At 47.5% G+C, this 26,376-nt stretch overlaps 2 protein-coding genes across 5 annotated transcripts in view; one reads left to right on the top strand and one right to left on the bottom strand.

Moving 5' to 3' along the window:
• The window catches only part of PRKAR1B (protein kinase cAMP-dependent type I regulatory subunit beta), a 134,898-nt gene extending 114,358 nt beyond the window's left edge, over positions 1-20,540 (bottom strand). The window contains exons 1-3 of one of the 3 annotated variants that reach the window (XM_079120653.1): positions 20,293-20,540; positions 20,051-20,137; positions 5,322-5,522 (exon numbers count right to left, since the gene is read on the bottom strand). In XM_079120653.1, coding sequence (XP_078976779.1) covers positions 5,322-5,522; positions 20,051-20,065 — 216 coding nt within the window. In that variant the 5' untranslated portion in view covers positions 20,066-20,137; positions 20,293-20,540. Of the gene's footprint in view, positions 1-5,321; positions 5,523-6,725; positions 6,857-20,050; positions 20,214-20,292 lie in introns of those variants that run through there. The other 2 variants (XM_079120654.1, XM_079120655.1) reach the window with 2 other exon arrangements.
• Positions 20,541-20,683: 143 nt separating this feature from the next.
• Positions 20,684-26,376, top strand: part of DNAAF5 (dynein axonemal assembly factor 5) — a 48,260-nt gene continuing 42,567 nt past the window's right edge. For both annotated transcript variants that reach the window (XM_079120624.1, XM_079120625.1), the window contains exons 1-2: positions 20,684-21,298; positions 22,410-22,594. In XM_079120624.1, the coding sequence (XP_078976750.1) occupies positions 20,716-21,298; positions 22,410-22,594 (768 nt within the window). In that variant the 5' untranslated portion in view covers positions 20,684-20,715. The remainder of the gene's footprint in view (positions 21,299-22,409; positions 22,595-26,376) is intronic.

Genomic DNA, 26,376 nt, shown 5'->3' on the forward strand with positions numbered 1-26,376 from the left:
TAATGGCTTGTGCTGGGAGAAGCCACAAATCCATCTCTCCTTTAGAAGTGGCCTGATCCTAGGGTTCCAGAGGCACAAAAATATTCAGCCATTCTACCTCAAAAAGAGCCTGTTCCTGAGTCATCTGCATTGATACTCTTCCTTTAAATCAGTTCATTAGCATGAGGGTGAAGGAAAAGAACCCCTGGAAGCCATCAAACACAGACCATGATGCATCCACATGTGGAATATTTCATGGCCATTGGATGCCATAAAAGTGCTACTAAGGACTGGGGTTGTTGGCTTAGTGGTAGAGAGCTCACCTAGCATGCATGAGGCCCTGAGTTCAATCCTCGGCATCACACAAAAACAAAATAAAGGTGTTATGTCCACCCACAAATAAAAAGGCAACAAGAATTTTTAAAATAGTACTACTAAAAAGGAGGTGTAACAGTATGAATGCACTCAATGCCAATGATCCATGAAGCCATAATGGTCAAAATGGCCAACTGCACTGTACACTTTACCACAATAAAAATACTACTGCAAAGAACAATCTTAACAAAAAAAAATTACATATGCTAAAATCACCCACATACATATGCATGTGTGCATTTATACTGCAAAGCCAAAAAAGGTCCCAGAGCACTTAAGGTCAGTGTACAGGAGGTAACAGGTGTGTTTTTATGGAGGTATCCTTTTTCTGTAGCATTTAAAATTCAATACTAAAAGGATGGATGACTTTATCACCTTCCACAATCTTCAGAAAGACCTCATCATGGTAGAAAATTTTACTCCTTAACTCTCCATCATAAAATAACTGGACCTTACAACTATAGAAATGAAATGATGTACCCCATTTGTGTACAATGAATCAAAATGCAGTCTGTAAAAAAAAAATTTTAAATAATTAAAAAAAAAAAAAAACTGGACTTTCTTAAATGGCCAGAGGTGAAGACTTCACTGGCTCTACCCTAAACATCAGGTGCCTGGCTGGACTGGCCTGGGCTCCACATAGAGGCCTGGCCACCCCACTGGGCTGTGAGGGGCAGCTTTATCACCATGTCATGAACATGCACCTCGAACATGCACCTCACTTGTGATAAAAGCTGAGAAAAACCTCCGTTCCTCCAGCTCCTGCTAGAGCTCTGCCCGGTTGACCTTAACAGGAAGAGGGGGGTGGCTCAGGCACTGTCGCTGTGGGGCTGCAGCCCCACTAAGGAGTAGATGAGTTTCCTGGTTCTGTCCCACTGCTTCTCACTGACTGGAGACATTCCTGTGAAGTGGGATTCCTGTGGGATATTAAGGCTGTCTTGGGTGCTGTTCACTTTGGGATCTCAGATCCACTTGATCTGACATCAAAAAGACATTCTCCTCCATAAAATGCACCCACACATAAAAGCGGACACCTCAGAAGCCTGAACCTACCAGTTAGTGCAGAAAAAGCAAACCAAAATAATCCCTGCCTTGTGAGAGTTTGGGGATATTCCCTTGGATTTCTCTTTTGCATACAGATAACACTATGGTTGGCATTACAGTTGACAAAAGTGAAATTGTAACTATACGTGACATCCTGCAACATATTTCCCTTTAGCAATGAATTGTTATCGATGGTAAGCTCCAGGGAGACCCCTGGAGAGACAGCCATGATGGGTGAAATGTGTTCCCCAAAACAGACAACTCAGAGTCCTCACCCCAGGGCCTTAGCATGCGACCTTCCCTGGAGATAGTATTACAGAGGTCACTGAGTTAAAATGAGTCATTGGGATGGCCCTCATCCAGTATCCTCATTAAAAGGGAAACTTTGGACACAGAGACAGGAAAATGCTGTGTGAAGATAAAGACAGTGGTGGGGAGGATACTCTTCAATCCAAGGATCACCAAAGACTGCCAGCAACCACCAAAAAAATAAATAAATAAATAAAAGCTGGGGAAAAGCCTGGAAGAGACCTCCGCAGAGCCCCCTAAAGGAGCCAGCTCTGCTGACGCCTTGATCTTACACTTCTACCCCCCAGTACTGTGAAAGGGGAAGCTTCTGTTGTTTAAGCTGTCCCCTCTGTGGTTGTCAACCAGTGCAAACTAATACAGCAGCCAACGGGCATCCATGATTGAAAAAGGACTCACATAATTCCCTTATTGTTAAATAGCAGTTGAGTAATCTGAGTCCAAAACTCCAAAATCCCAAACAAGTCTGGTCCCAGGCATTTCAGATAAGTCACATCCAACTTGTGGTGGGCACATCATCAATGTAGAACCAGGGCCAAAACAAGGTTCCCTGGTCCACCCCGCTGTGGAGAGGTACCCAACCCCATCTGCACCTCAGCCCTCGCCTGTCAGGCAGGAAATCCAGGGCAAGTGTCACAGTTAACCTTCCACCCTATCCCCAGCCCTGCCCACTAGCTCCCATCTCATGGGCAGCTGCTCCTTGACAGCTCAAACCTCACATCCAAAATGGAACACTTGATCTTCCCGGCCCAGCCCTGCCCCTTCTTGACCAGCAGTATACCCTCCACCCAGTGTCTCTGCCCAACCAAGACTCAAGCTCCAAGCTACATCCCTCACCCCCAGGTTCAATCTGCCAGTGGTCATCCCACCTCCACCCACCTGGACACCATCACCTCAGCCTCACCCCTGCTGCTGCTCCCCCTGGCTTCTACTGCCCTCTGTCACAGACACTTTCCCACAGAGAGCTCCAGCTTCCCTTGGGATTCCCTATTAGGTGACCCACTGAGCTACAAACTCAGACTTATCAAGTCCCCACAAGCTGCATCCTTCTTTGTCCTCCTCCTCTCAGATCAGAAACTTGGCTTCATCCCTGACCTCCAATGCTCCAAATCTTGTCACCACTGGGCCCTGTCCCCCTACATGCCAGTGATCTTGAGGTCCTCACCCTCTCGATTCTAGAGTTTCTCAATCTCAGCATCACTTATTTGGGGTCAGATAATGCCTTGTTTTAAGGGTTGTCTTGTACCTTGTAGGATGCTCAGCCAGCAGCCCTGACTTCTACCCACCAGATAACAACTGGCTAGCCAAGTTCACCCCCTGTGTAGCAACCAAAATGCGTCTGCAGGCAAGAGCCATAATTCTGGACTGGCCTTGGGTCTCCTGGTGGACTCCTGCATTCAATCAAGGCTCAAACTCACATCCTGTGGGGCTGGCTACCTAGCTGGGGATCATGTATGCGCAAACCAAGCAAGTGACTCCAGCCTAACAAAGTGTGGTTTGAGATGAGAGAGGAATAGGGACACCTGCCTGGCTCTCCCTCTTCCCAAGTGCAAGAAACAAAGTGCCTCCTCCCCGCTCTGCAGTTGGGGATCCGACAAAACTGTGACTGCATGACTAACCAAAGAAAGACAGGCCATTTTCACCTATCAACTGCAGAAAGAAAGAAAGGAAAATCTTTTAAAATTAAAACAGCCAAAGTTGGCGAGTGTGGATAAATTCAGTCCTGCTCTGCTGGTGGGAATGTGAACTGATGCCCACGTTGGAAAGCCTTCCACAGAATCAGCAAGATGATCTTCACCCAGGAATTCCAGTACTAAAAGGCCATCCTAAACCAACACTAGAGGGAGGGGAAAATCTATGGGTGAAAATGTCAGTGTGGCATAACTTTCAGTACTTAAAAAAAATCCTGAGAACAATTCAATTGCCAATCATGAGGGCAAGGTTGAAAACCTTTATCTCTTCCACAGAACATCACGCAGACATTGAAAATGAGGTCTGTGAAGAGCAGATGACAAATGGAAAAATGCAAAATATACAAGTACATTTGCAACATGACTAGGCATGACTAAAACCACTGTGATTTTAAAAAGCACAGTGCTTGAGGGGGAAGGAGCGGGGGAACTGCAGAAGATTTTATTTCTACTCCTGAATGTCTCAAATATTCTTTAATAGGCTGCATTGCTTTAACATATATATATTTGCAGGAGGGGTACTAGGGATTGAACTCAGGGGCACTCAACCATTAAGCCACACCCCTGGCTCTATTTTGTATTTTATTTAGAGACAGGGTCTCACTGAGTTGCTTAGCACCTCGCTTTTGCTGAGGCTGGCTTTGAACTTGCAATCCTCCTGTCTCAGACTCCCAAGCTGGTGGGATTACAGGTGTGCGCCACTGCGCCTGGCTAAAATATTTTGATGGGGTGTAGCTCAATGGTATAGCACTTGCCTAGCATGTAGGAGGCCCTGGGTTTGAACCCTAGCACCAAATAATAAATAAATTTTGGATGGATTGTCTTAAAGGGAATAAACAAATTCATTCATTTGGGTTAGGGCTATGTGATCACAGGAGGCCTCTGTTAAGACTGTCAACATCATGGATGAGCACCTGGGAGCTCACTGCTGCCTAAAAGCAGATCTTAGCTACCCACATTTCCATTTGGTCCCCATGAGTGACTGAGACAAGGGACAGTTAAATTGTGACAAAAGATCAAGTAGAGAAAATCTCACATGAACCCAGAGTCAGTCTGGGGTGAGAAGGTGGGGTGAGAACTAGAAGAAGCAACCACAGGAAGGGAAGCAAGATGAAGCCATGGGGTATCACATCCGATCTCCCCTGCCCAGCCAGCCCTTCCACAGAAAGAGTTCAGAAATAGGCCAGGGAGGGGTGAAGGGGTGTCATTCATTGAGGAATGAGTTATAAGTGTCACTCAGAAGAGCTGAAGCCAAGTATGGTGGCACACACTTGTAATCTCAGATAAATTTGGAGGAGGAGGCAGAAGGACCCCAAGGCCAGACTGGTTAACTTAGAAAGACCCAGTTTTAAGAAGGGGTGTGGCTCCAGGTAGAGTACTGGCATGAGGTTCTGGGTTCACTCCCTCACAGCACAAAAAATAAAAAAGAAGGGCTGAGCAGGTATGTGCTTCTCCCATGTCTCAAGTGTGTTTCTATCCATGACTGTCAAGTCTCAGTGGTACAGGCTGATGTGAATCCTGATCCCACTTGCCCAGCTTCATGGGGGCAATCGGAGCTACTTTCTTTTATCCAAAGTGCCAATCTATAACCAGACTTGGTCCCGCCTCCATCCCCCAAGCTGAAAACAGCCAGGGAGCACCATGGTACCTAAGAACATGGATCACCTTCCAAGGGAGTCCTGAACCCCCTGGAAGTAGAAAGGGGAGAACTCTGGCCAGGAAGACAATGCCCAAGGATGAACCTGAGACCAAACAAGCTAGGGCCAGACCCAAATAGGCTTCACTTTCCATCTTGCATAAAGATCCTCAGGACATCCTTCTTCTGACATCCACCTCTTCTCTTGAGAATGGCAGGAAAACAGGGGCTTATGACCCCTGCACCTCAGGACACCCGCAAAGGGACACCCGGGGGTGGAAGTCACTGACCTTCTCTAGCTTCTCGAAGTGCTCCCGGAGGAACTTCATGGGGCGATCAGGCTTGGAGATGCAGAGGTGCACGATGCAGTCTTTAAGCACCTGCTGGATGCTATGTTTCTGAACATACAGCTCACACCCCTTCAGACTGTCCTCCTCCTCCAAGTGGAAAGAGGATGGAGAGGCCATGGTCAGGGTGTCTTCTTCTTCCGGCTGAGGAAAATGCAAAACCACATGGACGTTAGAGAAGCTGGAGGAGCCCTGGGCTGCACTGCTGTGCTTCATAAACGTGCACACGGTACATAAGATTTATTGTTGGCGGGTAGATTCAATAAACAGCATAACACAGAAAAAGTCATTTATTTTGCACTTGTCAAAGATCTTTCATTTTTCAGGGCTTGATGATTTGCTTAATATATTAACAGCCACAAAGGCCTTACTCAGAACAGATTTTGTGGGGATGGAAAAGGTTCAAATAGAACTTGTGGGTGATCTAAGTTCTCTTAGATCCTCTCTGAGAAATCTAAGGTAGATGATGTAGGATGCCTGGTGCTAAGTGTCCAGGCCAGGGGTTAATATGGTCTCACTTTCATTCACTCTCCCTGTTTTTAAGGACACCTGTGTGAAATGTAAATGTTGTCACCACGTGGGGTCCCAGTTGGTGGGGTCCTCAAAGAGACTGTGGGGGTAGGATATGGGAGAGGTCATCGGGAATCAAAGGGTGGGGTGGCCTGGAAAAGAAAGGGAAAAAGGAAACAGCGGAAGCCCCAGCTGGGGGCCTCACTAAGGGATGGAACCTAGAGAACAATAGCAGCTTCTGGCCAAAGGCGCCAGAACGCGCTTGTGTGCGCCCTGCGCAGGGTTAAGTCCCAATAGCCAGGTCGACCCGCCACCCTCCAGGACTGGGGCCACGGGCCAAACCCTGGGGTTTTCAGGCCACCAAAAAGGCGCCCCCATATTTCGCGCTTGTCCTGACCTCTGCGCTGGTTGAGACACCCCCGCCGATGAAGACAGGGCTCCCCACACCCCAAGAGAGGACGTAGTCGAGGACCCCCTAGTCCATGATGGGATGCCTCGGGCCCCAACAGAGAACGCAAGGAGAGACACCCCCAGACGATGATAGGGAGCCCCGGAACCCAAGAGAAGGCGGGGATCCCCAGACCATGATACGGCGCCCTGAACCCCAAAAGAGGAAGAAAGCAAGACACCCTCCCCCACCCCGACTGTGATGTGGCGCCCGGGCCGGAGCCGGGGCGCGGGCCTAGTTCCACCTCGGGCTTCTCACTCACTCCTCGGGGGGCACCGCGGCCAGTGGGTCCCCAAATGCCTGCGTTTCCCGGTGGGCTTCCCAGCCCTGGCGAAGGCCCAGTCAGGACAGTCCGGGTCCAGACGCAGACCCCACCCCAGCCTGCGTACCTGGATGCGCGACGCCTGAGGCCGGAGGCGGCTGCGCGGGGACGCGGGGCGCGGGGACGCGAGGACGCGGCGAGCGGGTCCCCGCACTGCAGCGGCACCGCCCTCCGCCCGCCCCCGCCGCGCGCCGCCGGCTGCACCCTGGCATGTCGCGGGTGTCTGTCTCCCCACAGATCCGCGATCCCCTCTTACCCTTGGCGGGTTGGGCCTCCCTTCCCCCTCCCCATCCCAGTACCCCTTCCCTGGGCTGGCAAGGGACGCACCACAAACCTGGACATACAGACCCACAGGACCCGGGAAGCACGACCAGGACCGCCCCCAGTGCCGCCCACGCCCACTCTTCCCCTCTACTCAGACCCTGCAGCCGGCTGCAGCACAGCGGTTGCAGGTAATGGCCAGGGCACCCCCACCATGCTGTCTGAGCTGCTATCACCCCGCGGGGGAGGGTCAGGCTCAGTGACTTCCTAATCCACAAACCTGGCCTGCAGGAAAAAGAATTGACCTTAATTTTCTATTGCCCAACATTATGTTTTGCCCCATCTGCCAGAGTGGGGGAAGAAACTTCTCTCTTTCCTGGGAGTGGTCTAAACACCCGGAGGGAGGGTCTGCAGCGCAGGTCTTGAGGATAGCTACTCTCCATCTTCACCCACCTGTCCTCATTCACCTGTCTTACCCCATCTGTTTTCTCACTCACCTGTCCACACTCATTGGTCAACACTCACCTGTCTCATATCACCTGTAGCCCCATCACCTGGCCACAGGCCCTCTGCAGGGTCACCAGCCTTGCCCATACTTCCCAGCAGGACTGACCCTGGCCCAGCCTCTTCCTGCTAGTGCAAAGTTGAACTGAACAGGCCACAGTCAGGGGGTCAAACAGGAAGCTCCACCTCCCCAACCTTTGCCCTCCAGTGTGTCCCCCACATCCAGTTCACATTACAGGGAGACACACTTGCCATGGGCACAGCTGTTAGAATAGGGTCTTTTTCAGAATGCAAGTCCCATCTCATCTCTATCAAAACTTGCACAACCAACTCAAATCCTCGCCCAGCTCAGCTGGGACTTGGAATTGCTGCATTGGAGTCACCTGCCTTCTGTCTTGCTGCCCACGCCCCCCACCCCCTTGATCCAGTTCCTTCTGGTTCCTCCAGTGTAGTTTGGCAAAAAGAATGAGAAAGAGTAGTTTTCACCTGGCAATGATGGTGGTCTGGCTTGGGCACAGGCACAGTGCTCTAGAGCTGGCTTTTTCTCTTATGGGATTCCCCACTGTAGGCACCTGCTCATGTATTGTTCCCTGGGAGGGGAGTGTGGGGGACTCTCTCTAGCTGACCTCAGAGGACAGCCCTCCAATGTTGAGGTACCCCTGCATGAGCCTTAGTCCCAGCAGAGCCTCTTTGGACCATGTTGTCCCTGGCCCATTAACAACCTGGTCCCTTGTTGACCTTGTTAGGTTGTGGCTTCTCCTGAGCCCATCTCCTCACACCACCATGAAGGGAGCTTCCCTCCAGTCTCTCACTTGGGACATTTCCAGGTCACTCAAGTCCCCACCCTCCAAGCCCCACCTAGACTCCCTTGCCAGACTTCTGTTGTAACAACGCCCCAGCCTTCATAACCCGAGGCTCCTGCTGCCCTCTGCTGTGCCTGAAGCAAGGCCAGATGTTTTCAAAATTCTCACTGTCTGGTGGATCCCCGAAGATGAAATCAGCTCACAGAAGCAAAGACAGAAGTCCAAACCAGAACCACACTAAAAACCATCCCAAAACTCTTCTCATTCCTGCCACCCCCATCATGTTAATAACTTTATTGCCAAATTCAGTGGCTTTTTACTTTGTTGGTTGCAAGTGATACCATCCAAGTGAATCTATCCCCAGACCTGATGTGCACAATACCCACACACAGACAACCCATTAAATGGTCCATGACATTACAAAGGGAGGGGGCTTGGTGAGCCCAATTTAAGTAGGGGAGCTGAGTGACTGGTGACCAGTGCCTTTAATTGACGATGATAAGAATGTCCCTCACAGAGCTGGCTCATCAAACCATGTGAACCATTCACAGTAGGTTGCCACCCTGCTGAACAGTGACAAATTCTGGCTTTTTTAGGGAATCCAAATAGCAGTATCCTTTTACTAAAGACATGCAGCTGGTGATTTCATTACCCTTCAAACGTCCCAGTAACTTAATTATGCATATCCAGGAATGTCCCCCCACACACACCCACACAGTGGAGTAACTACACTATGTGCTTCACACTATTATCTTCACATTTCCCAGCTCTATGGGCTCTTACTTCAACCCTAGACCTGACTGTAGGATTCATCAAGTGACAAGATGTGTTCACAGTGACCAATCCCTGCAAAGTCCCACCTCAAATCCCAACCACTCCCAAATTCTGTGCCAGTTCCTGCTCATCCTCCAAGGTTCAGCTGCTCCTTCTGTAAGGAAATTCCCCAAGGCACCTGGCACTACCAGGTGAAGCAGGGAATCCTGAGGGACAACCAAGCTCTCTCACAGGAGCTACTAAATTACATGAAAGGCTGCTGGGTTAATTTCTCTCTCCCTTGCTATATTAAGAGCACACATGGAAGATGTTTGTCTTATTCTTTATTCACTCTGCATGGTAAGGAAAAAAAATATTTTCCTAGGTGCAAAAAAGAAGATGGAGTCCTTTGGGTTCTGGAGAAGCTGCAGAGCTGGTGCTTCAAGACAGGCCCAGTAGGCAAATGTCCAGGACGTGTATCCCAGTTCCACCCCTGAGCTCAATGCATATAAACTCTCTGAGCAAGAGGACAGAGATGCTGCAAAACTATAATGGCTGACACTTATTGGGCTGAGAACTTTCCTGGGGAGAGGCCACTGAATGCTCAAATTAAGGTGGATAATATGAGGGACTGAGGGAAGGAGAGGTTTGAGACTTGAGAACCCATTGACTAGATGATAATCACATATACCCAAACAGACACAGTGGTGACCAGACAATAATTACAGATGGTCCCTGACTCACTGTGGTTCCCTTTAATGAATTTTCAACTTGATGATGTAAAAGTAATATGAATTCAGTAGAAACTCTACCTTGAATTTTATCTTGTCTACATTTTACCACATTGTGCAGTATAATATTCTTTCACAATGCTGGGCAGCAATCACAGCTCCCATCAGCCATAGGATCAAGAGGGTATTCAATGATGAACTGTGTCACAATGTTTCTTTAGAGGGTGGAGAGCTATGGTAGGGATATTATGCAGCTGTTAAAAAGGATGACAGCTCTGCATGAACTCATTCCTAAGGTGTATTTTTTTTGGTATCAGGCATTGAACCCAGGAGTGCTTAAACACTGAGCCACATCCCCAGTCCTTTTTTATTTTTTATTTTGAGAAACTGTGTCTTGCTAAGTTGCTTAGGACCTCACTAAGTTGCTGAGGCTGGCTTTGAACTTGCAATCCTCCTGCCTCAGCCTCCAGAGCCACTGGGATTACAGGCCTGTGCCACATGCACCACAGCACCCAGCTTCCAAGATGTATTCTTTTTTTTTGGTGGTGGGGGTTACCTGGGATTGAATTCAGGAGCACTTGATCACTGAGCCACATTCCCAGCCCTACTTTATATTTTATGTAGAGACAGGGTCTCAGTTGCTCAGTGCCTCACTTTTGCTGAGGCTGGCTTTGAATTCATGATCCTGTCTGGGCCTCCCGAGCTGCTGGGATTACAGTCATGTGCCACAACGCCCAGCTCCAAGGTATATTCTTAAGTGAAAACAAAGCATGGTATAAAACTTTGCACACTTTGCTACTATTACAGAGGGAAATTACATATCAGTATATGTTTAGTCAGGTGTTAGAACATCTCTGGAAGTTTAGTGCAGCAACCAATGACAGAGGTGGCCTCTGGGATGAGGAACTGTACATGTCAGACACTAACCAAAGGATGCATCCACAAAATGACCTGTTGCACACCCCACGGCCATGTGCCTGAAGCAGAAAGCCAGCTGGAGACCTGTGAGGACAATGGTGTACGCTGCGTGCCTTCTGACACTGGACACAAAGGTGACCCTGCTCCTGCAAGCTTTTTCCTCCCCTTGAGACATTCGCCTTTAGATCCAGACACATGCTGTGAGGAAGCCCAGATCAGTCACATGTCAAGGGGCTGAGGCCAGTGACAGTCCACAGCTGTCCACCTGAGTGTCCATTGTGCAGGCACCCTCCACCATGGGGAGAAGACAAACTTTCTCTGCTGCACCCTGTCAACCTGCTGATCCACAGAATCTGCAAACTAACAGAAGTCACTGTTTGAAGCCCATCGTTTGGGGGTGATTTGCTAAGTAGTGTTGCATAACTGGAACCTATTTCAAGATCATTATGCCCAAAACCAGACATGTGCTCTCCCCTGCAAACCTGGTTGTCTGCCAGTGTTCTCTGCCTTGTGGAGGATACCTCCATCTGCCTAGGAATCCGAGCCAGAAACCTGGAAGCCCTGCTGAACCTTTCCCTGCCTCTCAGCCCCAAATCTGTGGCCAGCTCTGTCAACGTCAGCCACAAAACAACTCTTGAACCTGCCCACATCTCCCACGCCATGTGGGAGCATCATCTCCTGACCTGGTGGGTGAGCCAGTCTCTGGGTTTGTCTCCCTTGCTCCTCTGCCCTAGGGTTCCTCAAGCCTTTCCTCACAATCTTCTCAAAAGGACTTGTCCACCTCCCCCTGGCTTCCTCTCTCCCTAGCAGGGCATGGCCTCTAATAGGACAAGGGGCCTCCCTCTCTTTTCTTGTCTAAGGACCTCCCACTCCCAGGTACCACTTCCAGAGCTTCCACTCAGAACTCCATCCTCGGGTCAGCCTGGTGGCTGACCACTGCATGTCTGTGCGTTATCATCAGATCAGCTCATCAACCAACCCCCAGCTGGACCTTTAGCTCCATGAAGATGAGGAACTACATCTGCTTTGACTCATAATTCTCTTCAGTGCCTAACAGACTGCCTGGGAATGTCACGTGCCAGATAAATATTTGTCGGGTGAAATAATGAATGAATGAACCAAGAGTTATTTACTAAATTTGGTTTATTATACTGGTTTAAATGACTCACTTTAACCAAGTCATGTAACTAAGACCTTGGACAGATGAGACTCCTGGAAGAGACTCAGGAGTCCCATTTTCCATGCCTTTTTGTAGCTCCTCAGAATATATACCCTGAAGGGAGTTAGACAGATATAAATTTAAACATTTTGGAACAAATGGAGATGATTAAAGAATTCCATAGTTAAGAAATAAACCCAGTTTCAACTCAGCCATCGTAAGTATCCACTACTATGAAATAACTAAAACTCCAAATCTGATTCAGAGTTAGAACAAATTTCCTCTTTTCCAGCAAGGCCACTGCTAGGAGCCACCTGGGGAAGGAGAGGGAGCCGTTTCCTCTTTCCTTCCTTGGCCTCGTGTCCCTCCTTGGTGGGTTGACTTCTTCCACACTGGAACAGACTTGGCAACAAGGATTCCCAGGAGAAAGCCAAGCCCAGGACACTGCATCGTCACTGGTCACCTCTTGTAAGTGGCTGCACTGAGGTTATCATCCACCTGGGTTATTTCAGTTGTCCTCAAGGTTAACCAGGTGGTGCCTACATCAGAACATCCCTGTTAGGGTTGCATTGTGTCCCCTTTAGGGCTGCATGGTGGCCCCTGTGTGGACTGGCCATATTTCCTTCACTGCACATGGATGTTGGGACTTTTTTTTTTTTTGCGCGGTACTGGGGATTGAACTCAGGGCCTTGTGCTTGCAAGGCAAGCACTCTACCAGCTGAGCTATCTCCCCAGCCCTGGGACTTTCATCTTAACTGCCATGAAAATGCTGCTGAGAACATGAGCCTGCAGCTTTTGCCTTGAGTCCTAGTTGCAAAGTCCCAGAAGTGGAGTTCTGGGCGACAGATGACCAATCTTATGTTTCATTATTTGGGCACCACCAAGCTGTCTCCCACAGTGCCTGCAGCATTCAACCTTCCCACCAACAGCGTGAGAGAACTCTCCACACCCTCACCAACACTCCTTATCCCTTGGGTGTGTGTGTGTGTGTGTATGTGTGTGAACTGGGGATTGCACCCAGCAATGCTCTATCACTGAGATGCATTCCCAGTCCTCTATTTTTTATTTTAGACAGGGTCTCGCTAAGTTGCCAAGGCTGGCCTTGAACTTGCAATTCTCATGCCCCGGTCTCCCAGGTCACTGGGATTACAGGTGTGCACCACCAGTTCGGCTGAATTCGATTTTTTGTAAGAGCCATTCTGATGGGCGAAATGGTTGCCAGTTCTCTTAAAAGTGAGGACTGGAAGCAGCTGGGCACCATGAGCCCAGCCCAGACCACAAGGGCAGATGGTGCACATAGTGATAGGAAGATCTGTTGCTGTTTTGGAAACTATCTACCTTAATTTAATATACTTATTGTGGGATTTTATAAATTTAACTTAGAGATGTTCCTTTCTATTCCTAATATGCTAAGTTTTATATAAATCAGAGTCACACAGAGACAAACCTACACAGATAGTCATCTGATACTCAACAAAGATGCCAAAAACATATGTTGGAGAAAAGATAGCCTTTTTAACAAATGATGAGGCAGAACTGAATAGCTCTATGTAGAAGAATGAAACTAAATCCCTAACTTTCACCCTGGACCAAAGTCAAATTCGAATGGATCAAAGACCTAGGAATTAGACCAGAAACTTATCAGTTGTTAGAAGAAAACATAGGGTCAATACTCCAACATTTTGGTGCAGGCACTGACTTCCCTAACAAGACTCGTAAAACTCAAGAAATAAAACCAAGAATCAATAAGAGGAATGGCATCAAATATTAAAAAGTTTCTTTCTGCACAGCAAAGGAAACAAGACTTCTGGGACTCCAGAAGTCCACTTCTGGGACTTTGCAACTGGGACTCAAGGCAAAAGCTGCAGGCCCATGTTCTCAGCAGCATTTTCATGGCAGAATGAAAGGAAGAGAGAGCCTACAGAATGGGAGCAAATCTTTGCCAGCTACTCCTCCAATAGGACATTGACATCCAGAATGCATGAAGAACTCAAACACACACACACACACACACACACACACACACACACACACACAAACCAACAACTAAATGATCCAACCAATAAATGGGCAAAAGAACTAAAAAGGCATTTCTAAAAAGAACAAACAGAAATGGTCGACAAATACATGAAAAAAATGTTCAACATTCCTAGCAATCAGGGAAACGCAAATCAGAACGAGGTTGAGATTTCATCTCACTCCAATTAGAATGGAAGCCATCAATAATACAAACAATAATAAATGTTGGTGAGGATGTGGGAGAAAAGGTGCATGCATAGGTTGTCAATGGATACAATCACTTTGTTTTTGGTTTTGTATTTTGTGGTGCTGGGGATTGAATACAGGTGCTTCTGAGTTAAGTACTCTACCCACTGAGCTATATCCCCAGCCCCTGGATATAGTCACTTTGAAGAGTAATATGGAGGTTCCTCAAGACTAAGAATGGAATTAACATGTACCCAGCTATCCCACTTCTTGGTATTTATCCAAAAAAACTAAAATCAGCATACTATGGTGATTCGGCCACAATCGCACCAATGTTTATTAGGAATGCAATTCACAACAGTCCAGTTATGAAACCAGCCCAGGTGCCCATCAACAGAAGAATGGATAAAGAAAATGCAGTATACATACACAATGTATAATCAGTCATAAAGAAGAAGGAAATTACGGCATTTGCCAGTAAATGGAGAGAACTGAAGAATATCATGCTAAGTGAAATAAGACAGATTCAGAAAGTTAAGGGTCAAATGTTTTCTATGTGGAAGCTAGAGTAAAATAAGAGGAAAAATCAGGGGCAGATCTCATGAAAATAGAGGGGAGATCAGTGGAGTAGAGGAAGGGGACTGACAGGGAGGAAAGTTACAGGAAAAGGGAGGAAATGTGAAATGAATTTGACCAAATTATACTATGTACATATATGAATATACCAGAGAGAATTCCACATGTATCTATAAAGAACCAATTAAAAAACAATAAGTAAAAAATAATTAAGTGAAGGAAGACCACCAGAGGAAGGGAAGCAGGGCAAAGGAAGAGGAGAGGAAAAGAAGAAGCACTGGGGACTGAAATGAAGCAAATTATATTCCATGCATGTATGATTAGGTCAAAATGAACCCCACTATTATGTATAACTATAATGCACTAAGAAAACACTTAATAAAATGAGGGTCATATTTTACCAAATGCTTTTTTTTTTTTTTTTGTACTGCAGATTGAACCCAGGGGTGATCTACCACTGAGCTACATCACTAGTCCTTTTTAAGACAGAGTCTAAGTTGCTGTGGGGCTAACCTCAAACTTGCAATCCTCCTCCCTCAGCCTCCCCAGTAGCTGGAAATGCATGTGCCACCATGCCTGGCCTATTTTCTCCATTTTTAAATGAAGTAAATTATATTAATTTGGGGTAAGTCAACTTGCCTTCCTGGAATAAACTCGATTTGACTTTATTATCTTTTTAAAAATCCACCATCTCTATATTTATTTTGTTAATGTTTTGTTTAGGATCTTTGCATCTGTGTTCAATAAAAGTTGACATATAATATTCCTTTTACATAATGTCCTTGTCACCCTTTAGAATCAAGGTTGTGATACTTGCCTCATGAAATGAGCTGGGACATATTCCTATTTCTATTCTTGGAAAGATGTTAAGATCCGAGTTATTTCCTTATTAAAATTATGCTTGAAGGATTTGTCAGCAATGCCATCGGGGCCTGTGGCCTTCGCTGAGAGGTTTTCAACTAGAAACCTGATCTCTTAACAGTGTTGGACACCTCCGTTTTCTATTTCCTTTTATGCTTTAGTAAATTGTGCTTTCCTATGATTTCCCTATTTCATATACTTTTGCGGGGCATAGATTGGTTTACATTATTCTTTTATTATCTTTTTAAAATATTTAGGGACTATAGTGACCACCCTTAAAACTCCTTAGGTTTATTTTGTGCTCAGTTGTGGTTTTTTTTTTTTTTTTTCCTTGATAGTCTGGAGAGAGGTTTGTCAATTTTATTATTCTATTTAACAAACCCCTGGGGTATTGCTCTTCTTTGATGTGTATTTATTTTTTTCCATGTTCAAGACTTCACTTTTTATCTACAAGTAGAACTGTGTTGTCTAATTTCCTCAGTGTGAGGATTTTCCTGTTGTCGTTCTGCTGGTTTTTTAGGTTTTTTTTTTCCAATTATCGACCTATGGGGACCACCTCAGAGGTCACCCACAAGCTCCCTCGGAGGCCTGCAAGGGGGCAGGGCTGGTATCTCGTTACTGATTCTAAACTTGGTTCCATTATTGTCAAAGACCATGACTTAACTCTTTTAAATTTGCTAAGGTTTGTTTTGACGTACAGGATGTGGAAGAAGAAAAAGAGAAGAAGAGGAAGGGACCTGGGCCTCACAATCCCCCGGGGAGGGCATGCCCCCAGGACTGGAAGATCTCTCACTAGGCCCCACCTATTAAAGTCTCAGCAATTGCTGAGTTTGGAATTTAAGTCTTCAGCTATTTCAGATTTGACTCCTCCTGTCAACTCCACCAGAGTTCGCTGTATTTTGAGGACCTATTGTTTGGTACACACATTTGGGATGGGTGTGGCTTCCTGTTGTGTTGATCCTTTCATCACCAAGGCAAAGTCCTTCTTCCCTTAGAAGTGTCCTTTGCTTTGAAGTCACTTTGGTTGGTATTAGCATATCAGCATCTTCTGCTACATTCTTCAATCAGCCATGTTTTCACGTCCGAAGAGGGTTTCAGCAGAATAGATGATATATTCTGGTCATGAATTTTATCCACTGTGCCAGTCCCTTCCAGTTGGTGTGCTTAGGACATGCACATTTAAACTATTGGCATACAAAGGTTGAGGTCTGCCCTTTTGTTACTCTTTTGTGTTTGTTCCACCTCTCATGCTTTACTGTGGGATATTTGAACATTTTCAGAATCCCACTTTATGACGTTTTTGAGTAAATGACCATGCTTAGTGTTCTCAGTATTGCTCTGGATCAGTCTACCGGTATCAGTGTTTTACTACTCCAAGGACAGTGTGGAAACCTTACTTTACCCTTTTTGCTTTTAAACATAATCATTGTAAACCTTTCCTCATGTACACCAAGCACTACATCAGTGTTAATTTCTGCTTGAATTACGGAATATGATTAAAGACTCATGAGGTAAAGATGGGGTATGAGGCTGTTTCTCTTTCCAGGAGTCCAGTATCACAGATTGAGCCAATTATAAAGGTTTATTTTGGCTCCCGGTTCTGGAGGTTCAAGGTAGAGGGGCGGCATTCAGGGACCACCTTCTTGAGGGCAGAGTCCTGAGGTAACACAGGGCATCATGGTGAGACAGGAAGCCCATGTGTTTGCATACAGGTGTGTGTCTTCTAACCTCTCTCCCTTTTCCCATAAGGCCACCAGGATTCAGTCATGGGGGCTCCACCTAATGACCTTATCTAACCCTAATCGCCTCCCAAAGGTTTCCCGCTAAACACCACAGATTGTTTCCACCCCTCAACTCCCCAAGACAGGGAATCAAACCCAGAGGCTCACACATATGAGGCAATTATTGAGGTGCATCCCCAACCTGTCTTATTTTGAGACAGAATTTCACTAAGTTATCCAGGCTGGCCTGAAACTGGTGATCCCCCTGCCTCGGCCTCCCAAGTAGCTGGGTTACAGGTGTGTGCTACAACACCTGGCAAGTTTCCACCTTTTTGATACCTCACAGTGGAGTTTAAATTTCAACACATAAAGGTTTGGGGACACGCAAGCCCTATCATTGACTGTAGCAAAGGATCAATTACCTTGACTTCTATTTTCACCCATTCCAGTGTGCTTCCTGATGGTCTAAAGGTCCCAACCTCCTTTGGGTATAATTTTCTGTTTAGGGTGCTTCGTTTAGGCATTCCCTAGGTAGGTCTGCTAGCAACATTCCATTAGTTTGCCCTTTTATGAGAACATCTTGATTCCTGAAGGGTATTTGCTGGGTAGAGTTCATGGTCCAGTTTTTGTAATACCCTTTCCTTCTAACTGCTAATCACACTGTCGTTCAGGCAATGGATGATCTCTCTCTGGCTGGTATTATTTTTTGTTCTTAGTTTTCAGAAGTTCATCATGATGTGTCTCAGTGTGGGTCTGTTTGTTTTGTTTTCTTGGTACCAGGGATTAAACCCAGAGTGCTTAACCACTGAGCAACATTCCCAGTCCTTTTAATTTTTGAGACAGGGTCTCACTAAGTTGGTGAGGCTGGCTTTGAACTTGTGATCCTTCTGCCTCAGCCTCCCAAGTTGCTGGGATTACAGGCGCACACCACCATGCCAACTCAGTGTGAGTTTCTGAAGGGCTTATCCTGAAGCTTACTCAGCTTCTTTAGTCTATGAGTTTATGTCTCAATGAATTCGGGGAGTTTCAGTCATTAATTCTTTGAATACATTTTAACTCGGAGCTCGCTCGCTCTCTCTCATCTTGTGATGTTGGTGATACAAATTATTCCTATAGACCTGAGACTCTTGATTACTTTTTTCTCTATTTTCTGTCACTCAAATTGAGTAAATTCTATTGCTCTATCATCTCGACCCCTGCATCCTTCCAGTAACAAACAATACTATTCAAATTCCATTTGGATCTTTTTAAACCTTCTCTTTGCTTCAAAAGACTTGTAGATAAAAGAACTCTATTACTGAACTACACTCACAGCCCTGTAACTGCTTGTTAAGGTGTATTGTTGTTTGTTTGTTTTTTGATACCAAGTGTGCCACTGTGCCCAGCTAAGGCATTTTTTATGACAACTTTAAAATCCTCGGCAGATAATTACAACATCTGACTCATCTGGGCATTCACACTGGCTGTCTTTTCACCTTGGTTTTACAGGTTCTTGGTATAAGTGACTTTCACATGTATAGTGGACATTTGGGCTGTTATCTTTGGAGGTTGCTGATTCTATTTAAATCCTCTACCTTCACAGGCAGCAAATTTGGGTGTAGCATGTAGGTTCAGGCATGCTTGTATCCTGTTGTCCACTGTAGATGTGCCTTCAGAGCCCTTGCATTGCTCTCCTGTTCTGCTTATCCTCTGGCCCAGGGTGGGAGGGCAGCTCATCAGGCCTCCTGATGCTGCTGGGCCACCTTCTGCTGTGGGAAGGAGCAGAACATTCTTGTTGTAAGTCTCCCTGTGCTGCCAAGAAGGTCTGGAGGTCTCAGGCTCATGGATACTGCCTGTGTGATCTGGGCAACCCACTACACCCTCGTATGAACAAGGGGCTTTGAAATTGTCACTGACAGCATATTGTAGAGTGGGTTTGCTGCTCCCCTCTAGGTCTCTGCTGGGCATCTCCTTCCCCAGTCTATTGGCCAGATACAGGGGTTTTTCCTTGAAGATATCCTCTCTATGGCTATTAGCCCTTCTGGATGGCACCCAGCCCAGAAACCTATACAGGAGAAAAAGGAAACCCAGGGCTCTGTGGCATAATTGTTTCTCCAATCTTGGGCCCTTGGACAGTGTATCTTCCAACACTCAAGTCCTTTCCTCATTGGCTGTCAAGTTACTGGCAGGGTGTGTAGTTGCAGTCAGATGGGAGGCCAAGGGAGGGTGATGTTCCTTATTGCTCATCTTGACCACAGCCTTCCAAGGGGCCTCGCTGCCATCCTCTGGCCAAGCAACAGGCAGGGCCATGGTAGTTTTTAAAATGCCAACCTGGTTCCCAATGCTCTACCCAGGACATTCCTCAGCCCTGACCATTTTAAGACAAAGGCCTTGCTGACACTCCCTCCTTTCTCCCCACAGGAAGCTTTTCTTTCTTTCCTGGGGAATGTCAGTCTACCAAGTGTAGCCAACACAACTGACCCCTCATGGTTCTGGAGGCTAAAGTCCCAGATCAGAGTGGTAACAGTGCTGGTTCCTCCTGGCCTCTCTCCTTGGCTTGTTAGCCACTGTGCACATGTTCACAAGGTTGCTCCTTATGTGCCAGTTGATCCCCAATTTCCTTTTCTCATGAGGACAGCAGTCTTACTGGTTCAAAGCCCATCAAAATGACCTCACCTTAACTTGATGACATCTGCTAAGACCTTGTCTCCAAACAAGATCATGTTCTGAAGCAGTGAGGGGAGGACTTTGACATATGAATTTGAAGGACAGGGGTCGTCTATGACACCTACCAAGGGCCTTTGCCCAAGCAATTTCATCCCTCTCTGGCCACCCCCAGCTCATTTCCCCTGGTTACTGTTATTCTTCACACTTCACTTCCAATATCACTTCCTCAGGCAGTGTTACATATATGGACCAACCTTGTTTGCACTCATTCTCCTAGGACCTCTACAGTCAAGTTTATGGATGAGATCTTTCAACCATGGTCCCGCTCCTCCTGCTGTACCCTAGGATGAGAACACAGGGAAGGCGGGAATTCCATCTCAGCATTGTCAGAGTTCACAGGTGCCTCCGAAGGTGCCTGGCCAACAGATGCCTGTTGGAGGAACGAAAGAAGACTCCGCAGGACTTCCCAGAGATATTTACAAAACACAAGGACTACCTGTTAACAGCGTCAACAACCAAAGAGAAGGGTCAACGTGGAAACAAAGTTCAGTCCTTAGAACACTTTCATAACGGGTGCTGTCTTGCAGCCCGTATGCAACTGACTCCCATGCCGAGGAGCCGTGGGCACCCTGGCAAGCGGCGCAGCCGGCATCGCATGAGCAGAGTCCTGGACCGTGGTAGGTAAAGAGCAGGGTCCCCCACGGTCCACGCCGGCGGTTCAGAACCTGCCCGCGGCTCCTCTAGCCAACCGGTTCCATGCCGGCCCCGCGACTCGGCCTCCTCTCTCTCGCCCCGCCCCGCCCCGCCCCGCCCCGCCCCAGACGCCGTTCAGGCTTTGCCGGGCGGAAGTTGTGCCGTAATCCGAATCGCGGCCGTCGTAAGAGGGCCGGTTCCCTTGGTGACGGGCAACGCGCGAAAGATGGCGGCGCCGGCGGAGACGGAGGCGGCCGCTGGGCCAACAGAGGCGGATGAGGCGGCGGAGCTGAGCCGCGTGTTGGGACGCCTGCTACCGGGGCTGGAGGCGGACAGCAAGATGGGGCGGCGACGCGCGCTGGAGGCCCTGCAGCGCGTGCTGGAGGAGGTGGTGCCGCCCGGGGCCGACCCTACCGCCTTCCAGGGCCCCTGGGCGCGCCTGCTGCTACCGCGCCTGCTGCGCCTCCTGGCCGACCCGGCCGAGGGTTGCCGCGCGCTAGCAGTGCACCTGCTGGACCTGGGTCTGCGCCGCGCCGCGCGGCCCTGCGACGCCCTGCCGCGCTTGCTGCCTGCGCTTGCCGCGCGCTTGGCCCGACCGGAACCCGCGCGGCCACCGCCAGAGCCCTGCGAGGAATTGCGCGTGGCGCTCGTGCAGCTACTCGGCCTGGCTGTGCGCCTAGGCGGCGCCGCGCTCGCTCCCCACCTGGACGACGCTGTGCGCGCGCTGCGGGGCGCACTGCTTGACCCCTTCTCCGCGGTGCGCCGTGAGAGCTGCGAGTGCGCCTCCGCCCTGGCGCGTGCCACGCCGGGTGAGTTGTCGCATCCTCTGCCCCTCCGACCCAGACCCACACTTATCGACCCGTTCCCCTTATCGCCGCAGACGGACGCCCTTCCCGCTGGGCGAGCTTCCGTGACCCCTGACCCCTCTTCGCGACCCCTGCCCTTCGAACATCTGACTTAGACCTAAGCTCTGTGACCCCTATACCCTGCGTCTTAAGACTCCAGCGACCCCTGCCTCCTCCCTCTAACCCCCAGTGCGCTCCACGAACCCAGTCCCTCACAGCTAAAGACACACGCCCCCTGACCCACGTGGGGTGATGAATCCTTGCGACTCAGACCCAGGCCGTAACTCCAGTCCCTCTTGGCTCCAGACCGTACTCCCTGATTCACACCCCATGAATCCGCATCATGATCCTTGCCCCCTCCCCATGTACCAGATCCCTAATTGAAGCCAGATGAGCTGGTACCCCCACAACCCCATACTCACTCTGGGTGAGCCCTCCAATCTCAAACCCCACACCCATGCCTGGTGAGTTCCTTTGTGGCCCCTTGTCTAGGTCTACCAGCATGGTTCTCATCTCATACCCCCACATCTGCAACTGATGCCCATATTCTAAGCCTGGCTTGGGTGGTATTGATGGCTGCCTCTCTAACAGTGATCTTCTGATGAAGATTACCAGTCATACCTGGAGAAACACTGCTTAGCCTATCCACTTTGTTCCCGTTTTTCTACTGCCAATCCACTTGCTCTGGTTTGGGCTGTTGGGCTCCTAAGTGGAGGTTGCTGCTCCTCTCCTGGTTCCCTTTAGTCCACTCTCCACCAATCTTCCAGCTCAGATCTAATCAGGGCCTTCCCTTGTGTCAGGTTGGGGTTTGGAAAGAGAAAGAGAAACTTTTAAGCTGTAAGTATGTTAACAGGAGGGATCAGCCAGATTTAAGAAACAGAAGACTTCCAGGAACTGGAGGGATGGGGTGAGGGGTGAGGCCAGTAGGGCCATGTGGCATGCATGATCCGTCAGGTTCTGGGTTTAGGTTGAGTGGGAGGAGGAAGGTGTTTGGTGTCTGATGTGCTAGTGGTCCACAGTGAATGAGTGGGGCATGCTGGGCAAGTTCTAGTGACAGATGCCTCCCACCCTACAGAACACTTTCACATGCAGTCGGAGTCCCTGATTGGCCCCCTGATGCAGACCATCTCCCATCAGCACTGGAAGGTCCGGGTGGCTGTCATTGAAGCTACAGGCACGGTGATCCAGTTTGGTAACGGGAAGTCTGTGGACGACGTGCTTTCTCACTTTGCTCAGCGGCTCTTTGATGATGTCCCTCAGGTAAGGAATTTCTCTGCGAGACAATCTATTTCCTCTCACATGCTGACCTGCTAGTTTTGACTGACTCACTTGATTTTTATTTTTTAAGGTGTCATATGCACCAAGTGTCCTTCGTCATTTGCAGAATGGTCCTATTTCATATCCTGAGGAACTGGGGGGAGCCAAGTTAACACGTTAATGTGTTATTCATCATTTTAGAAGATGTGGGAAGGAATTATTTTTTGCAATTATTGCCTCTTTGAAAGAAAAATCTAAACCATGTGTGCTCAGTTAACAGAATCATCTTTTATGTGCAAGGAAACTTCACTGAAAAGCCACTGTGGTTGGAGGGCCTGGTCTGGGAGGAAAGGGTGTAGTCAGAGGTGTGGGGACAATTCGTGCTATTGGGGATTGGGACCCACTGGGAGGCAAGCAGGCAGGAGCCTGACAGGTGGAAATCAGAGCACTGGATTTACTGCAGGCAACATCTGTTTCACAAGCACATTGGACCTGAGGCCACCATGACTTGTAGAAATTTCACAAGCTGCAGAGCAAAGACCAGCTAAGGGTGTTTCTGTACCACAAAGAAGAAATGGCCAAGGAGTGCATGTTCTGGCAGGTGGGACAGAAGGAGCAGTGATCATGGTCCTCCAGAGTGTCTAGAAGCATCCATGCCTTGGTGTCCTCAGCCACTGAGTGAGAAACTGTATCCAGGTGACAAGTCCTTACTCTTAGGATGAAAGTGTTTGCCAGTATGCATTAGCACAATCCAGCCCCTCCCATGTGTTGTTCACATAGCACCTCAGCTAATCCTCACAGGAATCCTGCATGTCATATGTTGTCATATCCAAAAGGAGGTCTCCCCAGGCACCATCTTGCCCCCATTATAGCACAAAGTGATTCTGTTTATTTTGTTTATTTTATTTATGTTATTTGTCGAGACAGGGTCTTACTAAGTTGCCTAGGGTGGCCTTGAACTTGTGATCCTCTTGCCTCAGCCTCCCAAGACACTGGGTTTACAGGCATGTGCCACCATGTCCAGCTTTGATTTTTAAACAGCTTTATTGAGTTATAATTCACACACCAAACAGTTCATTTATTTAAAGCATTCAGTGCATTTTGGTGAGTTACATTATCAATTGTAATTTTGTAAAACATGTCAAGTACCTTTGTTACTTTAAATTGTACTCACAGTGTTATTCGAGGATCACCTCTATCTAAGTTTTTCATCATTCCAAACAGAAACTCTGTCATAACTAGGCAGTAACCCCCCACATATCCACCTCCACGGAGACCATGTCAACTTCTTGTCTTTTTTTTCTCATATTTTTTATTGATGCATTATAGTTATACATAATGGAATTTGTTGCATAGCCATACATGTGCACACAATATAACGGTATAATTTGGCCAACTATGTAATCCTTCTGACTTTATGAATCTGCCTGCTTTATGAATTTCTTTAAAAGTGGAATCATACAATATGTGATCTTCAGTGTCTATCCTCTGTTTGCATGGTGTTTGTACTGTTTGTCCATACTATAGAGTATGTCAAGGCTCCATTCCTTTGATATTTGGAGCTTGTGTTGGGGCTCCATTTCTTTTTCAAGGCTGAGTAGCATTTCAGTGTGAGGATGGACCACATTACTATCTTTGTCTGTTGATGACAATTGGGTTGTTTCCGCCGTTGGGCTATTTTGAGCTGTGCTGTTATGAAATATGCACAAGTATTTAAGTTCCTGCTTTCATTTCTTTTGGATAATACCCAGGAGTGGAATTTCTGAGACACATGGTGACCCCATGACCCCATGGTTAGGTTTCTCAGGATCTCCAAAGTTTCCCACAGCAGCTGTGCTGTTGTACATTTCCACAGTGCATGAGGGTTCCACTTGCTCCACATTCTCACCAATGCTTATTTTTATTTTATTATTATTATTGCCATCCTAGTGGGTGTGTGATTTACATTTCCCTAATGGTTAGTATGTTAAGCATCTTTTCATGTGCTTATCTTCAGGTTTCTTACTTAACATAAATTCACCTTTCCCCCTGTAATATTCCTAGGAATTTGCACACTATATCCTTCAACTCTTATGACATAAGGTACAAGTTTTTGCTCTGTTAACCTGTGTGCATAAGCAGACTGAATGAGCCAAGGGCCTGGTCCAGTTTTGTGGAAAAAAGGAAAGGAAAGGGGCTGTGGAAGCCAGGAGTGCTATTTCCTTCTGCTTCCATCCTGAAGAGCAGGGGAACTAGAGAAAGGGATTGTGTTGGCTCCAGTTTAGGGCTATGGCTGGAAGACAAGTCTCAGCAGGATGAGGGTTTCCTGGAGGAAAATGGCGTGGAGGTGGTCACTGGGGTCCACCTGTAGGGCAGAGTCTGGGTTTAATGCAGTATCTGCTTGGCCTCCACTCTGGGCTTTATTCTAGGCTGCCCCGTCCAGGTGCAGCGTGGCTACCAGTGGGAGCTATGTGCAGAGACAGAGGGGTCCTCTGCCTTCTTTCTCCAGAAACCTTAACTTATCCCATTAGTCTTGTTGAGCCAGCTGAGGCTGAATCTAATGGTTTATACCAACTGGGGTCCACACATGGCAGATTGGAAGAAGAAGACAGGGTAGGGTGCTGGGTCAGCATATCAATAATCCAGGACCTGGGCTGCACAGCACAGTCTCAGTGAAAACAGCGTCTGCTCTCACCTCCTTAAGTTTGTGGTAGAACATAGCCAGCAGGGAACATTTCTGTGTGTTACAAGTGAAGTCATTCCTCAAAATAGTGGAATAATTATGTATTGGAGCTCTCTGTAAATAATACACCTGTATCAATAGCTATCTGTTAATTCTCTACCTTCATAGCTATTTATAAACAGTGTAACTGTGTATCCATGACTGTAAATTCTAGATCTGTCCAGAACTCTCTGTAAATAATACAACTGTATCATTAGCTTCTATAAATAGGAAGAACTGTTGACAGCTATCTACAAATCATGTAACCATGTGTTAATAGCTATGCATATGTTACTTACTTTGTAATAGCTGTCTTTAAAATGGCTGCCATTACATTCTTTTGATCTAAGACTTGGGTGTTAAACTTGCCCAACTCTGGTATCATAGAGGGCTTGCCTTTATGCAGGTGGAAATAGGGTATCCCTCTGTGATGGAGTTAATGTAGCCCTGCCCTGCAGGTTGCTGGGTGACATCTGGGCCAGATAATGAAGATGTCACCAGTTGATTACTGTCCTGCTAGAGTCTTCAAAGGCAGCAGTGTGTTTTCTTTGGTGATAGGCTCTTCCAAAACTTCAGTACATAATTCTTTTTTCGATTTAATATCTCCTAAAATGTGCTCCCCAATATTAGGCTATTTATTTTCTTATTTCTTCCTGAAAGGACTTAATTTGCTCCTTACAATGTCCAGGCTGGTTGCTGTGGTATTCTGAATGTCACTTTCTGATTACCTGCCAGCTTACACTCACTGGTCTGGGGTCTGCTGGTGGGGATGCCTGTGGAGTCCTTTCCAGAGACGTGTGAAATCCAGTGCTGCCTTCTGACTCGTATGTCAGATCTGTGTCCCTTGTCCTTGAGCTCACTTTGAGCAACTTGCTCAACAACCAGGGCTGCATTGGAACACCCATACTCTGTGCAGAAGGTCCCAGTTCCCCCTGCCTTCCAGAAAACTTTCTAGCAATTGCTGACCTACAACCTGCTGGCTGAACTTTCAGTCACTGAACCACATCGTGAGGGCCTGGAAATAATTTTAGTCTGTGGCTTCAGTGAAGAGGTCTCTTGGTCTCGCCCCTGAGGAAGCAGCTCA

Source organism: Sciurus vulgaris (genome assembly GCF_902686455.1).
Source record: "Sciurus vulgaris genome assembly, chromosome: 18".
Taxonomy (NCBI): Eukaryota; Metazoa; Chordata; class Mammalia; order Rodentia; family Sciuridae; genus Sciurus; species Sciurus vulgaris.